The sequence below is a fragment of the Pleurodeles waltl genome, chromosome 3_1 (assembly GCF_031143425.1).
Source record: "Pleurodeles waltl isolate 20211129_DDA chromosome 3_1, aPleWal1.hap1.20221129, whole genome shotgun sequence".
NCBI lineage: Eukaryota > Metazoa > Chordata > Amphibia > Caudata > Salamandridae > Pleurodeles > Pleurodeles waltl.
Window position 1 is genome coordinate 211,917,811 of NC_090440.1, and position 21,252 is coordinate 211,939,062.

The window sequence follows — 21,252 nt, forward strand, 5'->3', positions numbered from 1 at the left end:
CTTGGAAAACTACAAACATCTCAGGTTTCCTGACATACTACTTGCAATCAAATACCCAAACGGTGATGGGACAAATATAAATAGTTTAATCACTAGCAATCCCGTGTTTTTCACCTCATGTGCTACTCTAGACAGAGGGCCGGATTTAGGATTTAGCAGATCGAGTAAAGCAAGACAGGGTGGCAGAGGACTTACTGCTTTTACTCTGCTCGCCAAATATAGAGATGTCCACCAACCCTGCGGTCATCTCTATATATTGGCTGGAACCGCTGTTGTGACAGGTTCTATCAATGTACGAAAAGTTTGACACACAGCTCCATCAAAGCTGATGGCTAGCCATCAAACGTTTCCAAAGTATTTTCTTTTCAAAAAGAAATTCCCAAAAGGATGGTCTCTCCAATCGTAATTTTTCTATTAGGATATACCTGACGGTGACAGACAGTAAAAACAAAAACAAAAAAACAGCCATATGACAGTCCCATCTAAATAAGACAGATGGCACGATGACTTACTTCTGACAGCCATTCTGTGGGGCCATTGGAGGAACACTGATACAGTAAATAATATGTTGTCAGCATAAAATCTGCCATCCGTCCAATTCAACATCAGGTGGGTGGTCCTTGAGTGTGGCAGAGTGGGTACTCTGTCGCCATTGTTATGGAGTGCCTCTCTGCCAAACTCTAAATCAGCCCCAGAAGTAAACCTAATTCAAATCAATACCGATCCTGCTCCTCATGGGAACACTCCATCTCAAACCTCATTCACCTCACACATTCATCCTGTGGCCCACTGCTTTTTTAGCTGGGAAATTTGAGATTCACACCGACCAAATCTCACTGGTTAAGCTTCGCTCCTGGTTGCTGAATGTCTGCTCTATTGGCTGTGTTGTGCTGCAGGAATTTCAGTGATACTGCAATCCTAAAATTACAAAAAAAGCAATGGATTGAATGCTTCAATTAATCTCAGCCACTGGCAATTGCTAGGGGCCGCAACCCAATCCATTGTTTTTCGCCCATCATGCCACCTCAGTTTGGACCCAGCCATCTGCAAATCAGCCTTGACCCTGCTCCAATCAGAACAGTTCAGCCTGAACTGCCAGGACAGGTCCTCCCTGAACCAGAAAACAATCAACCTAGGACTGGTTTCACCATTTTAAGAGGCTCATCAGCCAGGCAGTTTGATTCCAGTGGCACAGTAAGCACGGGACACACATATGGGTATATCCATCGCACTAAAGGCAGCAACAGCAGCAACAATAAGGTGATAGGTAGATTGTTTGAATGAATCACAGCCACTGGCAATTGCTTGGGCCCGCATCCCAATTCATCATTTTTCGCCCACCTTGCCACCTCAGTTTGGAACCAGCCATATGCAAATCAGCCTTGACCCTGCTCCATTTGGAACAGTCCAGCCTGAACTACCAAGCCCAGGCCAAGTCTTCCCTGAACTAGAAAACAGGAAAGCTTTTGGGTGTTTCATGTACCTCCTTAAGATGCATGGGTTTAGGTTCCGTGTTCACTAGGTCACTGGAACTAAGCTGTACCTGGATGATGAGCCAAGAACTAGGGTAAGACCGGTCCTGGGTTGCTTGTGTTCTGGTTCAAGGAGGATCTGTCTAGGCAGTTCGAGCTGGACTGATCCTTTGAGGAATAGGGTCAAGACTGATTTTCATATGGCTGGGTCCATACTGAGGTGGCGTAGTGAGCAAAAGAACAATGGGTTGGAGTGCTACCTTGAGCTATTACAAGTGGTTAGACTTATTGAAAGCAGTGTCCCATCACCTTTTATGTGTTTCATACTCTACATACCTGGACTAAGAGTCAGAGTTCTAATCTAGCAGCAGTGTTTGTGTGTTGGCTCTCAGTTACTTGAGCCTTGGACTGCAGGACCAGGGCCAAAGCAGCACTGGCACAACTCACGACCCAGTGATCAAGCTTCACTACCTGGACAAGTGTGCTTCTGCTATCTACCATCACTGTGCTTATCTGCTTCTGGGAACCCCAAATCTGACACACTGACCACTGTGGCCAGGAGATACGATTGCACTACACCACGAGCAGACCCATAACTTCAGCACAGTATTTCCACCTTGTTGCCAGCATGGGACGTGTTGGATGTAACCTGCTTTCAGGCAGCAGCAGTGATATGACAGTTATTGCGTGAACCAGGCAGTGTCTGTCGGGAGTTAGAAGTAAGTACTGTGTATTGTGAACAGTGTGTGTGTCTGTACCACCTGTGTGCATCTTGCCTAATTGTGCCTCTTCATATATGCTTGCTTGCGCATTTTTCGGATTTCTCCAAGCATCGATGTCTGTCAGTTCGAGTTTGTGTTTCTGTCTGTGTCTCGTTGCTTGCTAGGGCCAGCACATTTATTTGCAAGTGCAGTTGTACGTGGTTTTCAATAGCCCAAAGGTTCACATCATTGTGCTTGCTCTGGCTTTCTGAGAGCACTTAGCATTTTGGGACTATAAGGGCCATACACACAATGAAATAAGGCAGAAAACCCAAAGTAATGTTGCCTGAAAAGCCAGGCCTACGAAAATATGGCTCTTATTACACAGAAACAGTGGGCAGCTAGGTTTGTGAGTATGTTTAATTTGCAATAGGGGTTGATAAAGGCACTCTGATTTGAGGGTAAATATGTGCATTAATGTGTTATTGTAGAAGCTGAGCAAATGTCTGAGACAATGTCTTGCAATATATTTTATTACCGTAGCACGTGCAAACTAGGTAAAGATGTTCATTACTTTAGTCTCTTGTTTTGCGCTGGCTGAGGACGAGACGACAAAGGGAGCTCTGAGCACTGATGGGTTTACTGGAGGTATCTGTATGTGACCTTATGGTCACAAGTTCAAGTGCATTGGTCCATTTGTCTTTCAGGCTTCTAAGTTCAGATAAATGAGTACTTTCAGCTGTGTGATATTACCAATGCAGCTACATTGTTTTAGACTTTTGAAAATCCGTATAGCTGCACTTACTGTTGGTATTTGTACATGTAAGCGCCGCTTTGGACTCGTCATTTTTATTTTGCTGCACAAACTTTCTCTCAGTTCCTTAATTTTAGTGTTTCAAAATTGCTTCTCAATGTATCAGTTTAGCACATTACACTTTTACTCAGTTGTACAAGGTTCTACATTTGGCTTAACTCATTGTCTCACAGCTCTGCTCCTCCTGCCTCTGTGAGGTTAAGCAGCAGAGGGTGTGGTGGCTTCCACTCTGACTCTCTGCTTACCTCTTCAGACATAGGTCACACTTTCAGCTTTCATCACTTCTTATTCTCCCATCTCTGATCCTTGGCATACCCTGTTCATGGTGTGGGTGTAGAGCTCTAGCAGGAGAAAAACGAGTCTTTAGCGAGTCCATGCAGTACACAAGTGCAGTGGGTGCGTCAAAGGTGTGTCTAAAGGAGAGGCTGTCTGCGCTCAGGCTGTGCTTAACACCAGGAACTATGGTCCTTACACCACCTACAGACTTCATCGCATTATCTACTCTTCAGAGTGTCACCTCAACTCCAGAACACGCTGAAGGGCCCAACCTCAGCCCGAGTCGCATATGTGTTCCACTCTGCCCACCTATCCTCTTGAGCTCTTTCGCTCCTGTCTCCTTTGCCACTTCTCTCCTTTAAATGTTTTCTTTTATCCCACTACTATACAATGTGAAACAAACTTGTCTAGGCACACTAAGCACACTAATTTAAATGATAGTGACCACTCCCCCGTCCATCACCACCCAAGGGGTGGTTCCCAGAGCTCCTCCAGAGGGTTCCTTGATGTTGCCATCTTGAATCCAAGGTGGGCAGAGGCCTCTGGGAGCATCTGAGTGGCCAGGTCAGGCAGGTGACATCAGAGCCCCATACTGATGGATGGTCACCTGGCTAGGTGACCAAGCCCCCTTCCAGGGCTATTTAGGGTCTCCCTCTTGTATGGGTCCTCCGATTTGACAAGCAAGACTCCAGCAGGATTCCTCTGCATCATTTATGTTGACTTCTGGCCACTGGAACTGCAACTGGACCCTCCAGGAATCGACAATCTGCATCCACAACGAAGACTCTGCTTGCAACATTGTTTCCATGGCTCCGTCCAACTTCTGCAACATTTCCCCAACTGTGCATCCTCTGAGGGCAGCAAGTCTTCAGTCTGCATGAGAAGGAAGAAAGAATCTCCTTAGAAGTGAAGGAGTCACTCCCCTACATCCGCAGCACCAACTGCAAAGACAATTGGCTGCATGGATCTCCTCTCATCCTGAGCTGCGTGGATCCTGGATCAAGGGTGGTGGTCTGGAGTGGTCCACCAGGTCCTTTCTCTCACAAGCTGTCCAACTATGGAGTAGGTAATCCCTTGCCTTCCCACACAAGATAGTACCCCTGTGCACCATGTCTCTTGCAGCTACCAAGGCTTGTCGGCATCTCCTCCAAGGGATCTTCAGGCTCCTTGTAGCCCCAGCCCCCAGCACTCTTCCCTGTGATACACAGCTCTCTGTGTGTTTCTCCTGCGGCGTGGGACCCTTCTTCAGTTGTGCTACGTGGGCTCACCTGCGACTCCTGGGTCCTCTTCCAGTGCGTCCTCTGTGGGGGCTGGACTCTCCTCCATTGGCTGAGTCCTTCTGACCTTGCTGGTCCACAGCAGCTCCACTTTTTGTCTACCGCAACTCTTGCCTTTGCCAAGGCTTGTTGGTGGCTGTTCCACACCAGACAGATTGCAATCTTCCATTGGTGAGGAGTTCCTAAAGGATGCAGTCGGCTTCAGACGTCAACTGCATCCTACAGGAACTCTTCACCAAATCCAGGGCTCCATTGCTGACCGTCTTCGTCCTATCGTTGACCAACTCCTGCAACCCTAGACGGGTGGGTAGTGGCTCCTGCCATAACAGACACTTCTGGACTTGGTCCCCTTCTTTTTCAGGTCTTCCTGTTCAGGAATCCACTGCTAGTTTCTTGCAGTCTTGTCTGAGTGGTGCATTATACTTCTTTCTGGTCCTTTTGGTAGTTTGGGGAAAAAAACTGTAAGTTACTCCTTTCTTCCTGGTCCCTGGGGGGCTCTGTGGTACTTAATTTTTGGGGTTCCTAGTTCCTCCAGCTCCCCTCCACAGATGACACTTGCCTGGGGGGGTCCTGCATTCGCATTCCATTTTTTTATTCTATGGTTTTTATCTCCCCCTAGGGTCACTATTGTTTGTTATAATAGCACTGTTTTCTACTACTATTTGTGCCTATTTCTGATTACTAAGGTACATACTTAGTGTGTTACTTACCTCCTATTGGAGGGTTGCCTATCTAGTACTTTTTGGTAATTGTGTCACTAAAATAAAGTACCTTTATTTTCGTAACACTGAGTGTTTTCTTTCACATGTGTAAGTGCTGTGTGACTACAGTGGTATTGCATGAGCATTGCATGTCACCTACATAAGCCTTAGCTTCTCATCCACAGCTACGTCTGGAGAGCCTGGTTTCTAGACAACGCCTACACTACACTAATAGGGGATACCTGGTATAAGGTGTAAGTACCTTAGGTACCCACCACACACCAAGCCAGCTTCCTACAGCCATCCAATACAAATGGCTGTCATTTATCTCCTAACGTTTGGTAATAAATCCTGTACACAGCAGTATCTTCAGCTTCCTGAGTTATTTCCATCAGATGAACTTTGTTGGACCTGGCTGTTTCTGCAAGGTCATCCCCCAAACATCTTGCCTCCCACCTTCTTTTACGGACCTTGTTTTTGTTGTTGTTAGAACTCTGGGCACTTTACCAATGTTAACCAGTGCTAAAGTGCATGTGTTCTCTGCTTAAAACATGGTAATATTGGCTTATCCACTACTGGCATATATTAAAGTGCATTATATGTGCAGAGGGCTTGTAAATTAAATACTACTTTTGGGCCTGCAAAACTGATTTTGCCACTCACTTCAGTAGCTCATCAACATGTCTCAGTCCTGTCTCTGCTTTGGGATTGTTTTATTACATTGTAGAAGTGTAACTTGCAATTACCATACTGTTGCTATCTAGAATGGGCATAAGTCCCTCTTTCGTTGGGTCGTGCTGCATTTAGTTTGACTGGTCCCCATCACTGTTTCTTGAGGTTCACTCACACCAGGTAACATGAAATTATCTGCAAGCCCTGCGACCACAGCTCATACCATGAAGGGAGGTAGTGAAGGAGATATTGTTTCCTTCAGTTACATCTCAGTTATGATTTCCTAGAGGGAGAGAGAGAAGGGATTGCAAACTCACACCCAAAGACCCCTTTTGGTTCGACAAGACCTCAGTCAACACCCAGAGGGTCTTGTAAAGGGTTTGGGCCAGACAGATCTGAGTATGTTTTTCTCTTACACTTTTACCCTTCAAGGAACTGTGCTTTGGATCTTCCTATCTTCCCCAGTACTACACAGTTTTTAGAGGCCACTCACACTATCCCACAGGTTTACGCTCATGCTTACTTTTAATCCACTCAACAACTACCCTTTTATATTCCATATTTTCTCCTACATGGATGGCATTTGTGTGCATCCCTTTTGATAATACAATGGAAACTGACATTATAAGCCATGCAAGCAAGCAACAAATAAACAAACAGGAAGCGTACCTAGACCCCTTTTCACGTTTTCATGTAATTTGCACTCCTATGTATAACCAATTCACCAGGTTCATTGCTGGGCCATTCTCCACCCAAGTTCCCCTGCAGAAGCTTCTTCCTTACCTGTGGTGTCTGAGGTTTTCATGTGGAGCTTGGTCTTGTGTTTCTGTTGAGGCGATTTCCGACGAATGCATAATTTGTTAAGATTAAAACACAATATGTCAGGAAGCCCAATGTCTAACTTGCATTTAATGTAAAATAGCAAGCTGTAAAGCAACTTAATTAAAAGACAATTGTCATTTCAACTGACCTCTCGCTAGAAAAAGGTCAGTTGGAGCATAGTGCTAAAATGCAAACAATTTAGGACAGTTTAACTAGTTTGTCTGTCAATATCAGTCCATGCAACCTAATCACTTTTCAGCAAAAACTTATCCAGTAAGCAGGAGCAAGGTTCTTCTCCCGTAGAAAGCACAAGATGTCCTAGTGCAGGAGATGTTATTCATGAATACAATACTAAGCTTGTTAGTCTACAAAAATCCCACTTCCAGGTGCCAGGACTGAAAGCGATGTTAGGGTTTGGAAAATGTGCAAATGTACAACCATGAGTACACTTGGCTTCTGGGTCTACTAGACCCATGAAATTTAGCATGTTAGAGGCCAATTGATACTTAAAACCAATAAGAAACAACATCCATAGTTGTATATAAAACATATCACTGCAATCTTTGATATACATGGACATAAACAATAATACTGTGATATAGCGAAATACATGATTATGTTTTCACACTATTGAACATAATCCCATGGCTTGTCATCAATAATGTTAGGACTCTTCAAAGACTCAGGAGTTTGAAGCTGATGCTTATTAAACATGCTGTAATGCATGCACGTCTGCACCTTCTGTTTATCTCTATATATCCGTGTGCATATGTGTGTGCGTTTAAGTCTGTGTGTTTCTACATGCCAGTGCCTGTGTCTGTCATTGTGTTTGTACATAGTTTCCAATTAGTCCCATGCTACAAAAATCACATTCAGCTAGTTAAGGAATTTTCAGAGCAGTTTGCATTTTGGGACTGAAAGGGCCAGCTTTATAACGCACAAAGTGAAATTGCAAGTTAGAAAGTCCACATTGTTCTTGTCTAAAAAGCCAGGACTGTAACATGGTGAGTTTTTTTATAGCTGTGATTATGTGTAACTCACAGTAGGGGTTTAGTGAGCCTTGTAGAAACCGTGAAAATCTAAGTTGAACTAGACACAGAAGGTGTAACCGCCATTACTGGTAGGATTGTATGCTTCCAACTCTGATGGGCAGTTGGATATTAAAGGGTTATGACATAAGAAGTGTTTCCAAAGCATGTGTTCACCCATGGGTACTTAAGCGCTAAGGAACAAATAATTTTTGTATCCCCAAAAAATATACTAATTTTATTGACTTCGGGAAGATGAAAGCCTAAGTGTATAGACCAAGATTTGAAACGTTGCCCAAAATGCCACACACCGATTACCGCAGTGAATGCTTTGTCAACTGGGCCATCATTCCGAGATATTTACGGTTTGGTTTTCATGGTTTTCATCCATACAGAAATAAACAGTCCTTCTCACCGAAGATGTTTTTTTCTGATCTTGATGTGAAGCTCTGAGCTGGTTTTGGAGCTCATGTGGACCTGTGTTTGAGGACCTCTGCCAGACTCCACCGTAGCAGTGCCAGGAAAGGGCTTTTTGGAGCTCTGTACATGTTGGTCATGGTGGAGGAAGTGGGATAGACATTTAACTTTTTGATCATGGCCTGATGTGAAACATTTGATCCATTGTTGTGATCTCTCGCTACAGGAAGTAACATGCATTTTATTTTGTTCTGCTAACTATGTAGCTGATAGGTCAAGCAGAATAAGGGATTAAGGTTGGTTCTTAATATAAGCCAAAATACCTTTAATGCCCTTGCTACCTCTAAACCTTAACCAAAGTCAAAACTGGTGTTTTACAACCCCTTGACATAAAAAGCTGTTGCATGATCTTAGCTTCCATGACCTGCATGATGTTGGGAAAAGGATATTTTTTGCCAAGGCTGTTCAGGCAAATGTCAGTATTTTCAACAGCAGGATTTTTGAGTCAGACTTTCAGGTCTGTGGGGCTATACTTTTCTGGAGTGAGACATTTAGCAACTTTGAGGTTCCTCATACCAGCCTGCCATAGTGTTTATGTATGCTTAGATGAAGACTGCTGGAAAGTGGTGGTTGCAAACTGGAATTCTGTCCATCATCGCATGATCTTTTAGTGGTGTGAATGTGGCTGTAAGAAATTGCAATATTAGCTGAGGTGGGTGAGCACTTATTTTAAATAATAACCATAATTCTTGTCAGGGTAAACCACTATAGTCACTAAATAAACTCAAGCTCAGCCTTCTGGTAGCTATTGCACAGAGAAGACTGGTGTAACTTAGAGGCAATGTGTAAAGCATTTATTCAGTGCAAAAACACTACCAAAGCTGAAAGGCAAAGCAATAAAAATCCCAAAGTGAGTTAGAAAACTTGAGTAAAATATAATAAACAAAATTACAACAAGATGACAAAAAAACAATAAGGGGGACCATAGATATGACTTTTAAAAGTTGTAATTAAAATTAGTGCCAAGAAACACAAAGTACCAATGATGGTCAAAGGTCATGGTAGAACAGGAGCTAGGCACAATTTGACACGGACCACAGTGGAGCATGGGTCAAATACACTAATCAGGTACATCCTGGTAAAAGATTTTACCTTCTGACTTTGGTCTTTTAAGTCCCTATCCACCACATGAGTACACTTCTAAATCCTCCAGACGCTCATGGGAGGCTATTAGAGACTCACAGGGTGGCAGGCAGAGGCCAACAGTAGGGTCCAGTACAGGTCCAGTTGCCACTGGTCATCTGGGTGGGCACAGGAAAATACCTCTTTAACAGAAGGCCAGCCTTATGACCCTTGGAGTCCACTTCTTCTTGGGTACAATAGGGAGAGCAGACTAAATCTTCTAGCCGCTTATCAGGTCTCAGACAGCAGGTTTAGTCCTCTTCTAATCTTCCACATGTGCAGAAGTGTTCTGAAGTCGATGTCTGCAAATGCCACATTTATGCCTGGCATGATCTAGTGAGTGGTAATGACCCCGTGAGGATGGTCTTATCACTGGGATAAAGGTTCCAGGAGCTAACCCTACCCACCTTGGGCATTTTCAAGTTAGTCAGTCTTCGCCACGCTAAATGTGGGCTCTTAGGGTGAGTTGGGGGAGTTTATGGTAATACTGGTGTCCTGCTATATCTAACATTAAAATCCAGTTTTAGACAGTATCTGTACTCCCAACAAACTCAGAGACAGAAGTTTGTTAGGACAAAACTGAGTTTTATCACCCAGGCAGTGGATACACACAAATTGTTTTAACATTCTCTATCCCTCCTTTGAGGTGTGCTCCAAATGTCATGTGAAAAACCCCAGCAGACCTGTCAGGCAGGGCTTGACACTTCTGTAGGATCTGACACTGTGATGTTAACAAGAATCCCACAGTGATGGAGGCCGATCTGACTGGAGGGACGAGAGAAGGGTGCAGGCTTGGGTATTGGCTACATCTGCTCTTGACAGGGTAGACCTCTTTAAAGTAAATGAAGTAGTTGGACCCAGTCCACATGTAATCCTACATGGGCACAACAACACCTCTTCACACCCCAGACATTTTCTCCCTGTCTTAGGGGAAGGTTCACACCTCATTCATGCCCATTGAAATACTAATTACTGATTGGCAGAAAAGAGAGAGCAAAATGCAGATTTAGCTTCCTGGGTCTTCAGTCACAGCAAATATGAAATATGAAAAAGTCATCTTTACAAAATATTTATTACCAATTCAACTTCACCAGTGAATTTTGTCTTTTGATAAATATTTCAAAAAGCTCCAAATTTAAATTTGTAGGGGTTTCCTGAGTGGAGATGCCATTTATTAAACTTAATATTGCATCCAAATGATTCCCTATGGAACAACTGACCCTGCTATAGTGAAAATGGCTTTTAGGACCTTTTCGCTGTAAGGACATGTTTAACATAAAGCATACATGTCCTACTTTTAAATACCATGCATCCTCCCTTAAGAGACAGTGAGACTTAATTAGGGGTGACTTGCAAATTTTTAAGCATGTCAAAAGGGTTTGTTCAAAACAGTAAGAATTTTAAGTTTAAACCTGCACAGCCAGGCTACTGGTGGTAGGCCTGCAGTCATGATTACATGGTACTGCAGCGGATGACACAGTGAATGCTCCAGTCCACTTGTGACATGTAACTTGCAGGCACTGTATACCCCTTGGTACCATATACTAGGGATTTACAGTTAAGTTAAACATGCTAAACAGGAGTATACTAATTTTACTCTGTTGAAAGAAGGAGCAAAAAACGGTACTATTGGTTATCAGTGGTAAGGTGCACAGACTTCCATAGTCAGCAAGAAGAAGGTTTAGCAAAAAGACAAAAAAAATCAGTTTGACCCTGCAGAAAGGGCACAATTTCCAGTGGCCAATACCCCATGAAGGTTTGATAGGAAGATTAGATCTGTTTGTTCCGAATGCCTTATCGGATTCTTTCACTCCGAGACCTAACAAAACCATGAATGTTTTTGCAACATTTGACACTGGTACGTTCCTCAACCCCTCGGGTGCCCTGGATTTAACAGTTACGTCCCGGGCAGCATCGCTCGAGTGCCCAGGACATACCCGTTATGTCCAGATAGGAGCCCTCTGGGAAAGCGTTAGTGCTCCCCCCGGGGGCCTCGTACCTCCTTCCCCTGGGCAGGGATGGAAGGGTAATCGCTTCCCCTTCCACCCCGAGCCCCCATGGCATCTGATGACGTCAGCGCGCAATCGTGCGCTGACCTCATCAAAAGCCTACCCCTCCGCGCTGGAAGCTGAAGAGAAATGCAAAAGCATTTCTCCTCCGATCACGTGGAGGGGGAGAGAGAGGCATGAAAGGAGAGGAAAGGCGTTTCCTCTCCTTTCATGTCTCTCACAGCATTTCTGCTGCCTGATCGTGATGCGATCGGACAGCAGAAATGCCACTAGACACCAGGGATTTTTACATTTCGGATATTTATATATAAGGGAAGTGGCCCCTTGGGCAAGGGCCGCTCCCCAGGTGAGCAAAATGTTTTTAGGCCTTTTCTGCCCCCCCGGTTGCAGATTGGCCTATTATAATTAGGCCAATCTGCCCCCGGGGGGCAGAAACCCCCTTAGACACCAGGGATCTTTTTTATTTGTTTGTGTTTATTTTTTTATATGTGGGGAGCGACCCCTTAGGCAACAGTCGCTCCCCTGGGGGCAAAATTAACTCTAGGCCATTTCTGCACCCCGTGGGGGCAGATCAGCCTATTTTTATTAGGCCAATCTGCCCACAAGGGGGAAGAAACCACTAGACACCATGGATTTTTTGGGGGAAGTTTCACGTGAGGGGAGCAACCCCTTAGGCCAGGGTCGCTCCCCTGGGTTGGGGGGGGGTTCTTTTAGGCCATTTCTGCCCCCGTGGGGGCAGAAACCCCTAGACAGCAGGGATTTTTTTGTGCTTATTTTTTTTTTTCAATGTGGGGAGCGATCCCTTAGGCAAGGGTCTCTCCTCTGGGGGGCAAACTGTCTTTAGGCTACTTCTGCCTCCCTTGGGGGCAGATTGGCCTATTTTTATTATGTCAATCTGCCCACAAGGGGGGCAGAAACCACTAGACACCAGGGATTTTTTATTTTTTGTGTCAATTTCACGCAAAGGCAGTGACCCCTTAGGCAAGGTTCATTCCCCTGGGGGACAAATTTATTTTAGGCCATTTCTGCCCCCCTTTGCGGGCAGATTGGCCTATTTTGATTAGGCCGATCTGCCCCCCCTTGGAGGCATAAACCACTAGGCCTAGGGATTTTTTTGTTTTGCACCAATTTTCATGCAAGGGGAGCGACCCCTTAGGCAAGGGTCACTCCCCGGGGGGTTCAAAGTTATTTTAGGCCATTTTTGCTCCCCTTGGGGGCAGATGACCAATCTGCTCCCTGGGGAGGGGGAACGCAGAAACCACTTAGGCACCAAGGGTTGGTATGTATCTATGTGTGTGTTTTGTTTGGGGGGGGCAGCCCCTTGGGCAAGGGCCGCTCCCCATGGGTGCACATTACTGTTGGCCATATCTGCCCACAATGGCCTATTTGTGGAATCCCCATCTGCCCCCAAGGGGGGCAGAAAGCCCACCAGAGACCAGGATTTTTTTTTTTTCTTCAAAATAAGAGGATGGGGGTATGTCCATAGCCCCACCCAAAATAAATGGGGCCAAAGTTGTTCTGCCCACCAGTGGGCAGATGGGGCAATGTCCCCCAATCCACACCCCAGAGGGGGCAGAAAGTCTACTAGATGCCAGGGAATTAAAAAAAAGAAAATAGTGGGGTGGTGGCTACCAACCAGTATGGTCATGGTAATGCTCCTACCCCAACTGAAGGGGGTAACAGTCTTTCAGCTCTCACCCTGCACAGTAAAACATCTTATAGCATGGCAAGCAAGAGGACATTTGATTATTTGGGGTTTTGGTTTTACATATGGGCCATGACAGCTTGGCTAACTCTCAAAATCGTCCCACTTGGAATGGTGAGGGCTACACCTTTTGGACTTTGGGACGCTGCCATGTAGAAAAATCTACAAGACCTAGACATATCTGAAAACAAAACCTCTGGGTAAGTCCAGGGTGGTGTGCTTCACATGCACCCCACACCATTTTCTGACCCACAATGCTCTGCAAACCTCCAACTTTGCTGGAAATCACACATTTTTTCCACATTTTTGTGATGGAACCTTCCAGAATCTGCAGGAATCCATAAAATTCATACCACCCAGCATTGTCTCATCAATACTGATAAAAACTCTGCCGCACTTGTCAGCCTAAATTATTTTTTTTCAAAACTGCCCTTTGGGACCCGCTTTGGTTCCCCCTCAATTTCAAATTTTTTTTGGCACTTCCCTGTCACAAGCACTTTTCCACCTACACAAGTAAGGTATCATTTTTATCGGGAGACTGTAGGGAAGGTTGGGTGGTAGGAAATTTGTCCCGGTGCGGTGATTCCACTCAGAAATGTGGGAAAAACATGATTTTTTTTAGCTAAATTTGAGGTTTACTGATGATTCTGGGTAAGAAAACACTGCGGGATCCACGCAAGTCACACCTCCCTGGACTCCTTCGGGTGTCTAGTTTTCAGAAATGTCTGGGTTTGGTAGATTTCCATGTATGGCTGCTGAGCCCCGGACCAAAAACAGGTGGTTTTGTATTTGATAATTTTGATGTGTCCAGATAGTGTTTTGGGGCATTTCCTTTCACGGGCACTAGGCCTACCCACACAAGTGAGGTACCATTTTTATCGGGACCCTTGGGGGAATGCTGGGTGTAAGGAAATTTGTGGCTCCTCTCAGATTCCAGAACTTTCTGTCACTGAAATGTGAGGAAAAAGTGTTTTTTGTTTGGGCCAAAATTTGAGTTTGCAAAGGATTCTGGGTAACATAATCTGGTGAGAGCCCCACAAGTCACCCCATCTTGGATTCCCCTAGGTGTCTAGTTTTCAAAAATGCACAGGTTTGGTAGTTTTCCTTAGTTGCCGGTTGAGCTAGAGATCAAAATCCACAGCTAGGCACTTTCCCAAAAAATACGTCAGTTTTTTTGGGGAAAGTGTGATGTGTCTGTGTTGTCTTTTGGGGCATTTCCTGTTGTGGGCACTAGGCCTACCCATACAAGTAAGGTACCATTTTTATCGGGAGACTTGGGGGAACGCTGGGTGGAAGGATATTTGTGGCTCCCCTCAGATTCCAGAACTTTCTGTCACCGAAATGTGAGGAAAAAGTGTTTTTTTGGCCAACTTTTGAGGTTTGCAAAGGATTCTGGGTAACAGAATCTGGTGAGAGCCCCACAAGTCACCGCATCTTGGATTCCCCTAGGTGTCTAGTTTTAAAAAATGCACAGGTTTGGTAGGTTTCCCTAGGTGCCGGCTGAGCTAGAGGCCAAGAATAGCAGAACACAGAATAGCAGAACAAGTGTTATTACCCCTCGTCTTTCTCTACATTTTTTCCTTCCAAATGTAAGGCAGTGTGTAAAATAGATGTCTATTTGAGAAATGCCCTGTAATTCACATGCTAGTATGGGGACCCGAGAATTCAGAGATGTGCAAATAACCACTGCTTCTCAACACCGTATCTTGTGCCCATTTTGGAAATTCAAAGGTTTTCTTGATACCTATTTTTCACTCTTTATAATTCACCGAATGAATTGCTGTGGACCCGGTATGGAATGAAAACCCATTGCAAGGTGCAGCTCATTTATTGGCTCTGGGTACCTAGGGTTTTTGATAAACCTACAAGCCCTATATATCCCTGCAACCAGAAGAGTCCAGCAGATGTAACGGTATATTGATTTCACAAATCTGACATTGCAGGAAAAAGTTACAGAGTAAAAAATTGAGAAAAATGGCTGTTGTTTTCAGATCAATTTCAATATTTTTTAATTTCAGCTGTTATTTTCGGTAGGAAAACCTTGTAGGATCTACACAAATGACCCCTTGCTGAATTCAGAATTTTGTCTACGTTTTAGAAATGTTTAGCTCTCCAGGATGCAGGATTGGTTTCATACCCATTTCTGTCACTAACTGGAAGGAGGCTAAAAGCTCAACAAATAGTAAAAATGGGGTATGTCCCAGTAAAGTGCCAAAATGGTGTTCAAAAATGTGGTTTTCTAATTCAAGTCTGCCTGTTACTGAAAGCTGGAATGATGGTGATTATAGCACCGCAAACTCATTGTTGATGACATTTTCAGGGAAAAGAATCACAAGCCTTCTTCTGCAGCCCTTTTTTTCTCATTCTAGTTTTAAAAACGAAATGTTCACTGTATTTTGGCTAATTACTTGATCTCATTCAGGGGAACCCACAAACTATGGGTACTTCTAGAATCCCTAGGATGTTGGAAAAAAAGGACGCACATTTGGCATGGGTAGCTTATGTGGATAAAAAGATATGAGGGCATACGCACGAACTGCCCCAAATAAAGGCCTGGCACCTGAGGGGGAAACGGCCTGGCAGCAAAGGGATAAAGGAACATGGGGTCTGATGTACAACATCTTTTTCCAATCACAAACAGATAAAAATGCCATTTGTGCCCGCAAAATGAGCAGGTACGATGTACCATCCCTATTTTGCGAGTCGGTACGCAATTACTGTCTTGCAAAATAGGCACTGTGACTTGCAATTAGGAAGGGGCGCCCTGAGAGTGTCCCTTCTTAATTGCGACTCGCAGGGGAATGCATGATTGTTTTGTGACTGTGAATGCGCTCACACAACATTTGCAGGTAACTCCAATTTAAAAAATTGGTGTTAACCCATTCACAAATGGAAAGGGGACCCCATGGGACACCTTCCCCTTTGTGAATGGTAGCAAAAATATTTTTTCAGAGCAGAGAGCAGTTCCACGGACCATTGCCTACTCTGCAAAAATGAAAAGAAAACTTTGCAATTTTCCTTTTGGAATTCATCCTGTTATCCTTTAAGGAAAACAGGATGCGTTTTAAAAACAAAAAACTGCTTTATTGAAAAAGCAGTCACAGACATGGTGGTCTGCTGTCCCCAGCAGGCCACCATCCCTGTGAGTGTGGCCATTTCCAATGGGTTCGCAAATTGCACATGAATATTGATGAGGTAGGTCATTTGCGACCCCATTCAGAATCACAAACAGTGTAATTGACACTGTTGTACATTTGGTTTTGTGACTTGCAAGTGATCTGCTGTGCTTGAAAATGCTGAACTGGTTACAATATTTTTTGTTAAATGTTCTCATATGTAGACTTCCCCAAGCAAATGTCTTATTGCCTCAGTGATCTTTAAAATCCACCATTTTCCCCAAGTTTATTCTAAAAATAATTTAACAGAGAAGCTCTGTCCAATTGAGGTCAATGTTACTAGCTCCTTCTGCTTTGAAATGCACAGTTTAGCATATGGTTTTAAAAAATATCCATGGTTATGAACTCCCAAGTTCCCATGTCAAAATGCCTATTTATGGTTTCTAATTTGACTTTTGTTACTACTCAAAGTGTTTTGAAACACGCAGTTTACAACAGATTTTAACAATATTGACCCCCTCCCTCGAAGGTACTTGACTAGCTATGAGTCATGAAATACAGGAATTGACAATTGAGGGAAGTTTTCCTTTGGTGTCCAAGCTTATAGTATGTCCCAGTCTGGCCCACATTGCACATCTGTCATCAGAGGTAACTGAGGTGTATTTTTACAGTAGTGTTTCAGCCTCAGTCCAGGAAGAACATAGCTTCTCCTGCACAGAATTAAGATGTCTGGACAGCTAAAATGCTCAATTCTTTGATGTACCTCCCCATGATTCATTGAGATTTCTAGCCATGTCGGTACGATGTTAATATAATCTATTTTTTAATTCAATGAAGACACAGATTGTAATTCTTATTTCACACATTCTTGTTTTAACAATAATGGTGTTTTTGCATTTTCCACAGCCAACTGAATGACTGCTTTCCTTCCCAGTCCTGGAGCTCCTTGAATTCCTATCTGTACTCTCCCCAACAAGGTACTGTACCATGATGCTTTCATATATGAGCACCCATTAACCTCTTGGTGTCTGTATGCAACACTCATTGGACTTCAGTGAATTTTCTCCTGTATTAGCTCCTGCATAGCTCCCTGAAGGCGGCACTACTGCTCCACAGCCGCGCTACTTCGGGTGTCAGATGGTATTTGTAGGCGATATGTTTTACTTTTTCACAGATTAACTACAATAATCCATACACTTAGTGTGTACACTTAGTGTGTCTATAAGGGCAGCTACAAGGGAGTGCATTGATGTTGAACGTCTATGTTTATAATTAGATTCAGGACCTCATTAAGAGTTTGACGGTCCCAATGCGGGCAGTCAAACTCGCAGAGAGGACGCCACCGCCATGGCAGTGGCGTCCCCTTCGCTCTATTACAATGTTCCAGCCAGCATAACCAGCGGGAACATTGCAATAGAGCGTTCCCGGCATGAACAGTGCTGCGAGATAGCACTCAGTTTCCTTGGACCGCCTGGAGTGCGGCAGTCTGACCGTCAACGCGAGTGTGGCTGTCCTCCGTCCGCCATACTCGTAATGAGGCCCTTAGGCTGAATCTTTTTAAGTCAAGGATCTGCCATATTTCTGGGTGAGAATAAAGCAGGTGCATGTGTGCTCTGGATCAAGCAGATTTCTGCAAACTGTAAGATCGATTCAGCCTTTAAGAGTGATGTAAACCTCTGCAAGAGATTTGAAAGAGATTTAAGTGACTTCCAGTTTAGAAGGTGAAAAAGGACAATTTCCATTTATTAACGAAAATGTGGTTTTCATTAAAAGAAAGAAAAACAGAAGAAATATTCATGAAATATCTCAAATTAATTAACGTTGCACATAACTACGAAGTAATTCTGGGAACATATACACACATCTCCAGTTTACACAGCGACTGTATGCTCCATTAAAAGAACTAGTATTTGCAATGCAATGGGTCTCGCGTTTGCTCGCGTTAGAGCTATTAGCGTTTTAAACTCCTAACCTGACTTTTCTTGCCACATAAACTGAAAAGTAAAACAGTTTCACATAAGCGAACTGACTACCGCCATGAGCGCAAAGCAGACACACAAAAGGAAACAGAAGTTCACTCGCAGCAAAACATATCAGCAAAAGTGCAATTATCCATGTTACTGCAAAAGTGCAATTATGCATGTAATTGGCAAAACTGCAGTTATCCATGTAACAGGGTCGATGTCATGCAAAGCGCTCAATTACTGCCCAGTGAGATCACGCGGTCTACGAAATAAAAAGTAGTCCAGGAACTATACGGAAAACATCGAGCCTCGTATGTTTTCAGTAGTTGGCCGGTGCTCTCGAGGAGGGCTAAACATCGGAAAAGGCATGACGTGTGCATGCCTTTCACTAATGAAGTCAAACGAATTCTAAAAGGCAAGCCCATGAACCAACCATACTGATGGGCGTGACATGGGCGTGGTTAAAAGCTCATAGAGAGATTACACCAGGGACAGATCGCTTTGCACTCTCAACCCTAAATAATAAACAGAAAGGATCGTTTTAGGACCTCTCTAATTTCCCCACCCTGTGAGTGTTAGTGTGGGACAGTCAGTGTTTTCACTCACCATCCAAATGAGAATAAATGGCAAGAAAGCAAAAAGATTAAAATCTAAAGGCGATACTGGAAATCTTTTTGAGTTTGAGTTATGAGTATGAGCCCTATAACAGATGGGGTAAAGCTGAAAGCTGTGGACTGGCTAGTTAGGGATAATTGTCCAAAACAATAATTGTAATTTTCTTTTGTGCAGTCCAGTTTCAATGTACATTAAACCTATTTATATTTACATAGTAAATAACCCTTACCTTATTTGTGAATAAAACTCTCCAGAGCTGTTGTCAACACCTTCACTGAAGAAAGCTTACACTCATATCAGGACCCCAAGTTAGTTTTCTTTTCCTGTAGTGATACTTAAAAATGTGTTTCCTCCTGCTGTCATGATGCTTCATGAAAGGCTTCTATGTTTATTTACTTTCCAAAACACATCACGTGCCTCATCGACTTTTACTATGGGGCTATTTCACTTAGCATTGCGAGAACTTGTTTATGGCCCTGTGCACTCAATATAGGATGCTTCACCCAGGGTCAGGCTGGCCTATAGGCCAATCAGATAGTGCCCCATGATCTTGGAGGTCAGTGTGTGGGTCACATTTTATCTGTCTTTGGGCCGGTTTTATGCTCTACTGGGTCATTTTTGCAGTTGATTTTCCTGAATATTAAAGCAAACATTGCCTGCAGCAAGCTCAATTCCATGCGGTTTTCCATACCTGGCAAAACACTGATACAGCGCGTCTTTACAAGTTCAAAGCTGCCAAACAAAGGCAACTTATTAGCTATTTAATTCTAATGGGAGCCACTTTTATTTGAGTGCCTGGGCTTATTTTACGCCCCAGTCCCACTTATATGTACCCAAGCTTCGATATCGTAGACCTGTTGGGCATAGACAAATGTGTTTCAAGTCTTAAAGGCGTGAAAAGAATACGTGCACATACAGCTCATGTAAAATGGTATATAATTCTTGGGAGCATACATATGGATTAATGCTTTCCATAAAAATGATTTTTCGGTGTGGTAAATACAGTTACATTATCTAAAAACTCAAAGCACAATGACAACGCTTCCTACCTGGGATGAAATATTTCTTACCATCATGTTTATTGACATTTCTGGACCAGATGTATAACTTCTGAAGTCGCTGGCCAAATACATAGCCAAAGTGCATGATTGCCGATTTATATTTTCGAAAATGGAGATAACAATTCCAGCATATTATTTTTCAGCAAATCCCTGCAACCCTTAGATCTGGACTGACAATGAAGCTGCCTGCAAGATGTATTGTCATTAATTCTTTACATGAGTTCTTAAACTATTCTTTAACTATGCATATAGTGGTATTTGGATTTACCCAGAGGAGTAAATACTCGCTCACCTCAATCAATTGCTTGTTTGCTGTATCATTTCCCTTGCCAGAAAGTCTTTCTATTGGAATTCATGAGGGACTATTTATACACACAATCGAAAAGTTCTTCCAATTTTTCAAGTACTTATTTTCTATATGCATTCTATACAGAAACAAAAATCCTTTTTTCCACTTTTCCCCCAGCATCGGTAAAGCCAGTAGGGCTGGCTTTAATGTGATAAATTGCACTAATCGATGAACAGTATCTAAAAATAATTTCTCAATTCCTATGTTTATATTTATATTAAATCCAGTGCTGTTGGTTTTGCCAATGCTTGTTAAATACCGGCACTAACAATACACCGTTCCATGGCAATCACTGATTTAAATAATGGAAGCGGCACAGAATCCCACTTTTTGGGACAATTTTTAAGAACAATTTTCGCCACCCACCTGGAACTATTTGATTCTTGCTGTGCTGCATTAAGGTGAAACTTTAACTGTAATTCTAAGTATAAGTCTGGGGATTTTAGAGATGGTAAGTCACGGTACAGGCACATATATGGGCTAAAGTTACCACACTTTTGGGTACAAGAGAAGCAAACCGTTTTCTTATCAGAGTCCATTGAAATGGGTTCCTCATCACCTTACTCTGACATGGAGTATCTTATTTGAGTTTTTATTACAAGATTGCTTTAAAGTTTCTTCATATTTTTATATGCCTGTTTAGTGTAGTTTACCAACATGATGCAACTATTGTCTTTCCAGACTTTTATTTCTTGTGCATTTTCAAATCATTTCAACAAAAATTTGCTGAAAAAAGATAGACAGTATTAAACTATTCTGGTTGTTATCTGCCCCTGCTCTTCCCTTTGGGATATCGTGCTACCTCTGGAGTCCTAGCCTCTAAGACTTACATCATTCCATCAAATCCATTAAGGAAATGGTTGTCCTAGCAATTAGACTGCACAATATTTCTCCAAGTAGTCGGTACTGGTTCTCTTCTCAACACGATCTTTAATGTGCAATGTGCAGGTCAGTTTTCACAAAAACAGTATAATTTCCTCCAAAATGGACTGTATATCTCTCTTCTTATTGCTCGTTTCACACAAACATATTAGGAACTGAGATCAGTTTCAGATCTTTCCTCTCTAGATA

At 43.2% G+C, this 21,252-nt stretch overlaps 1 protein-coding gene across 2 annotated transcripts in view; it reads left to right on the forward strand.

The window, feature by feature from the left end:
* Nucleotides 1-21,252, forward strand: part of STRA6 (signaling receptor and transporter of retinol STRA6) — a 276,453-nt gene that overhangs the window by 183,810 nt on the left and 71,391 nt on the right. For both annotated transcript variants that reach the window (XM_069222218.1, XM_069222219.1), the window contains exon 9: nucleotides 17,099-17,169. In XM_069222218.1, coding sequence (XP_069078319.1) covers nucleotides 17,099-17,169 — 71 coding nt within the window. The remainder of the gene's footprint in view (nucleotides 1-17,098; nucleotides 17,170-21,252) is intronic.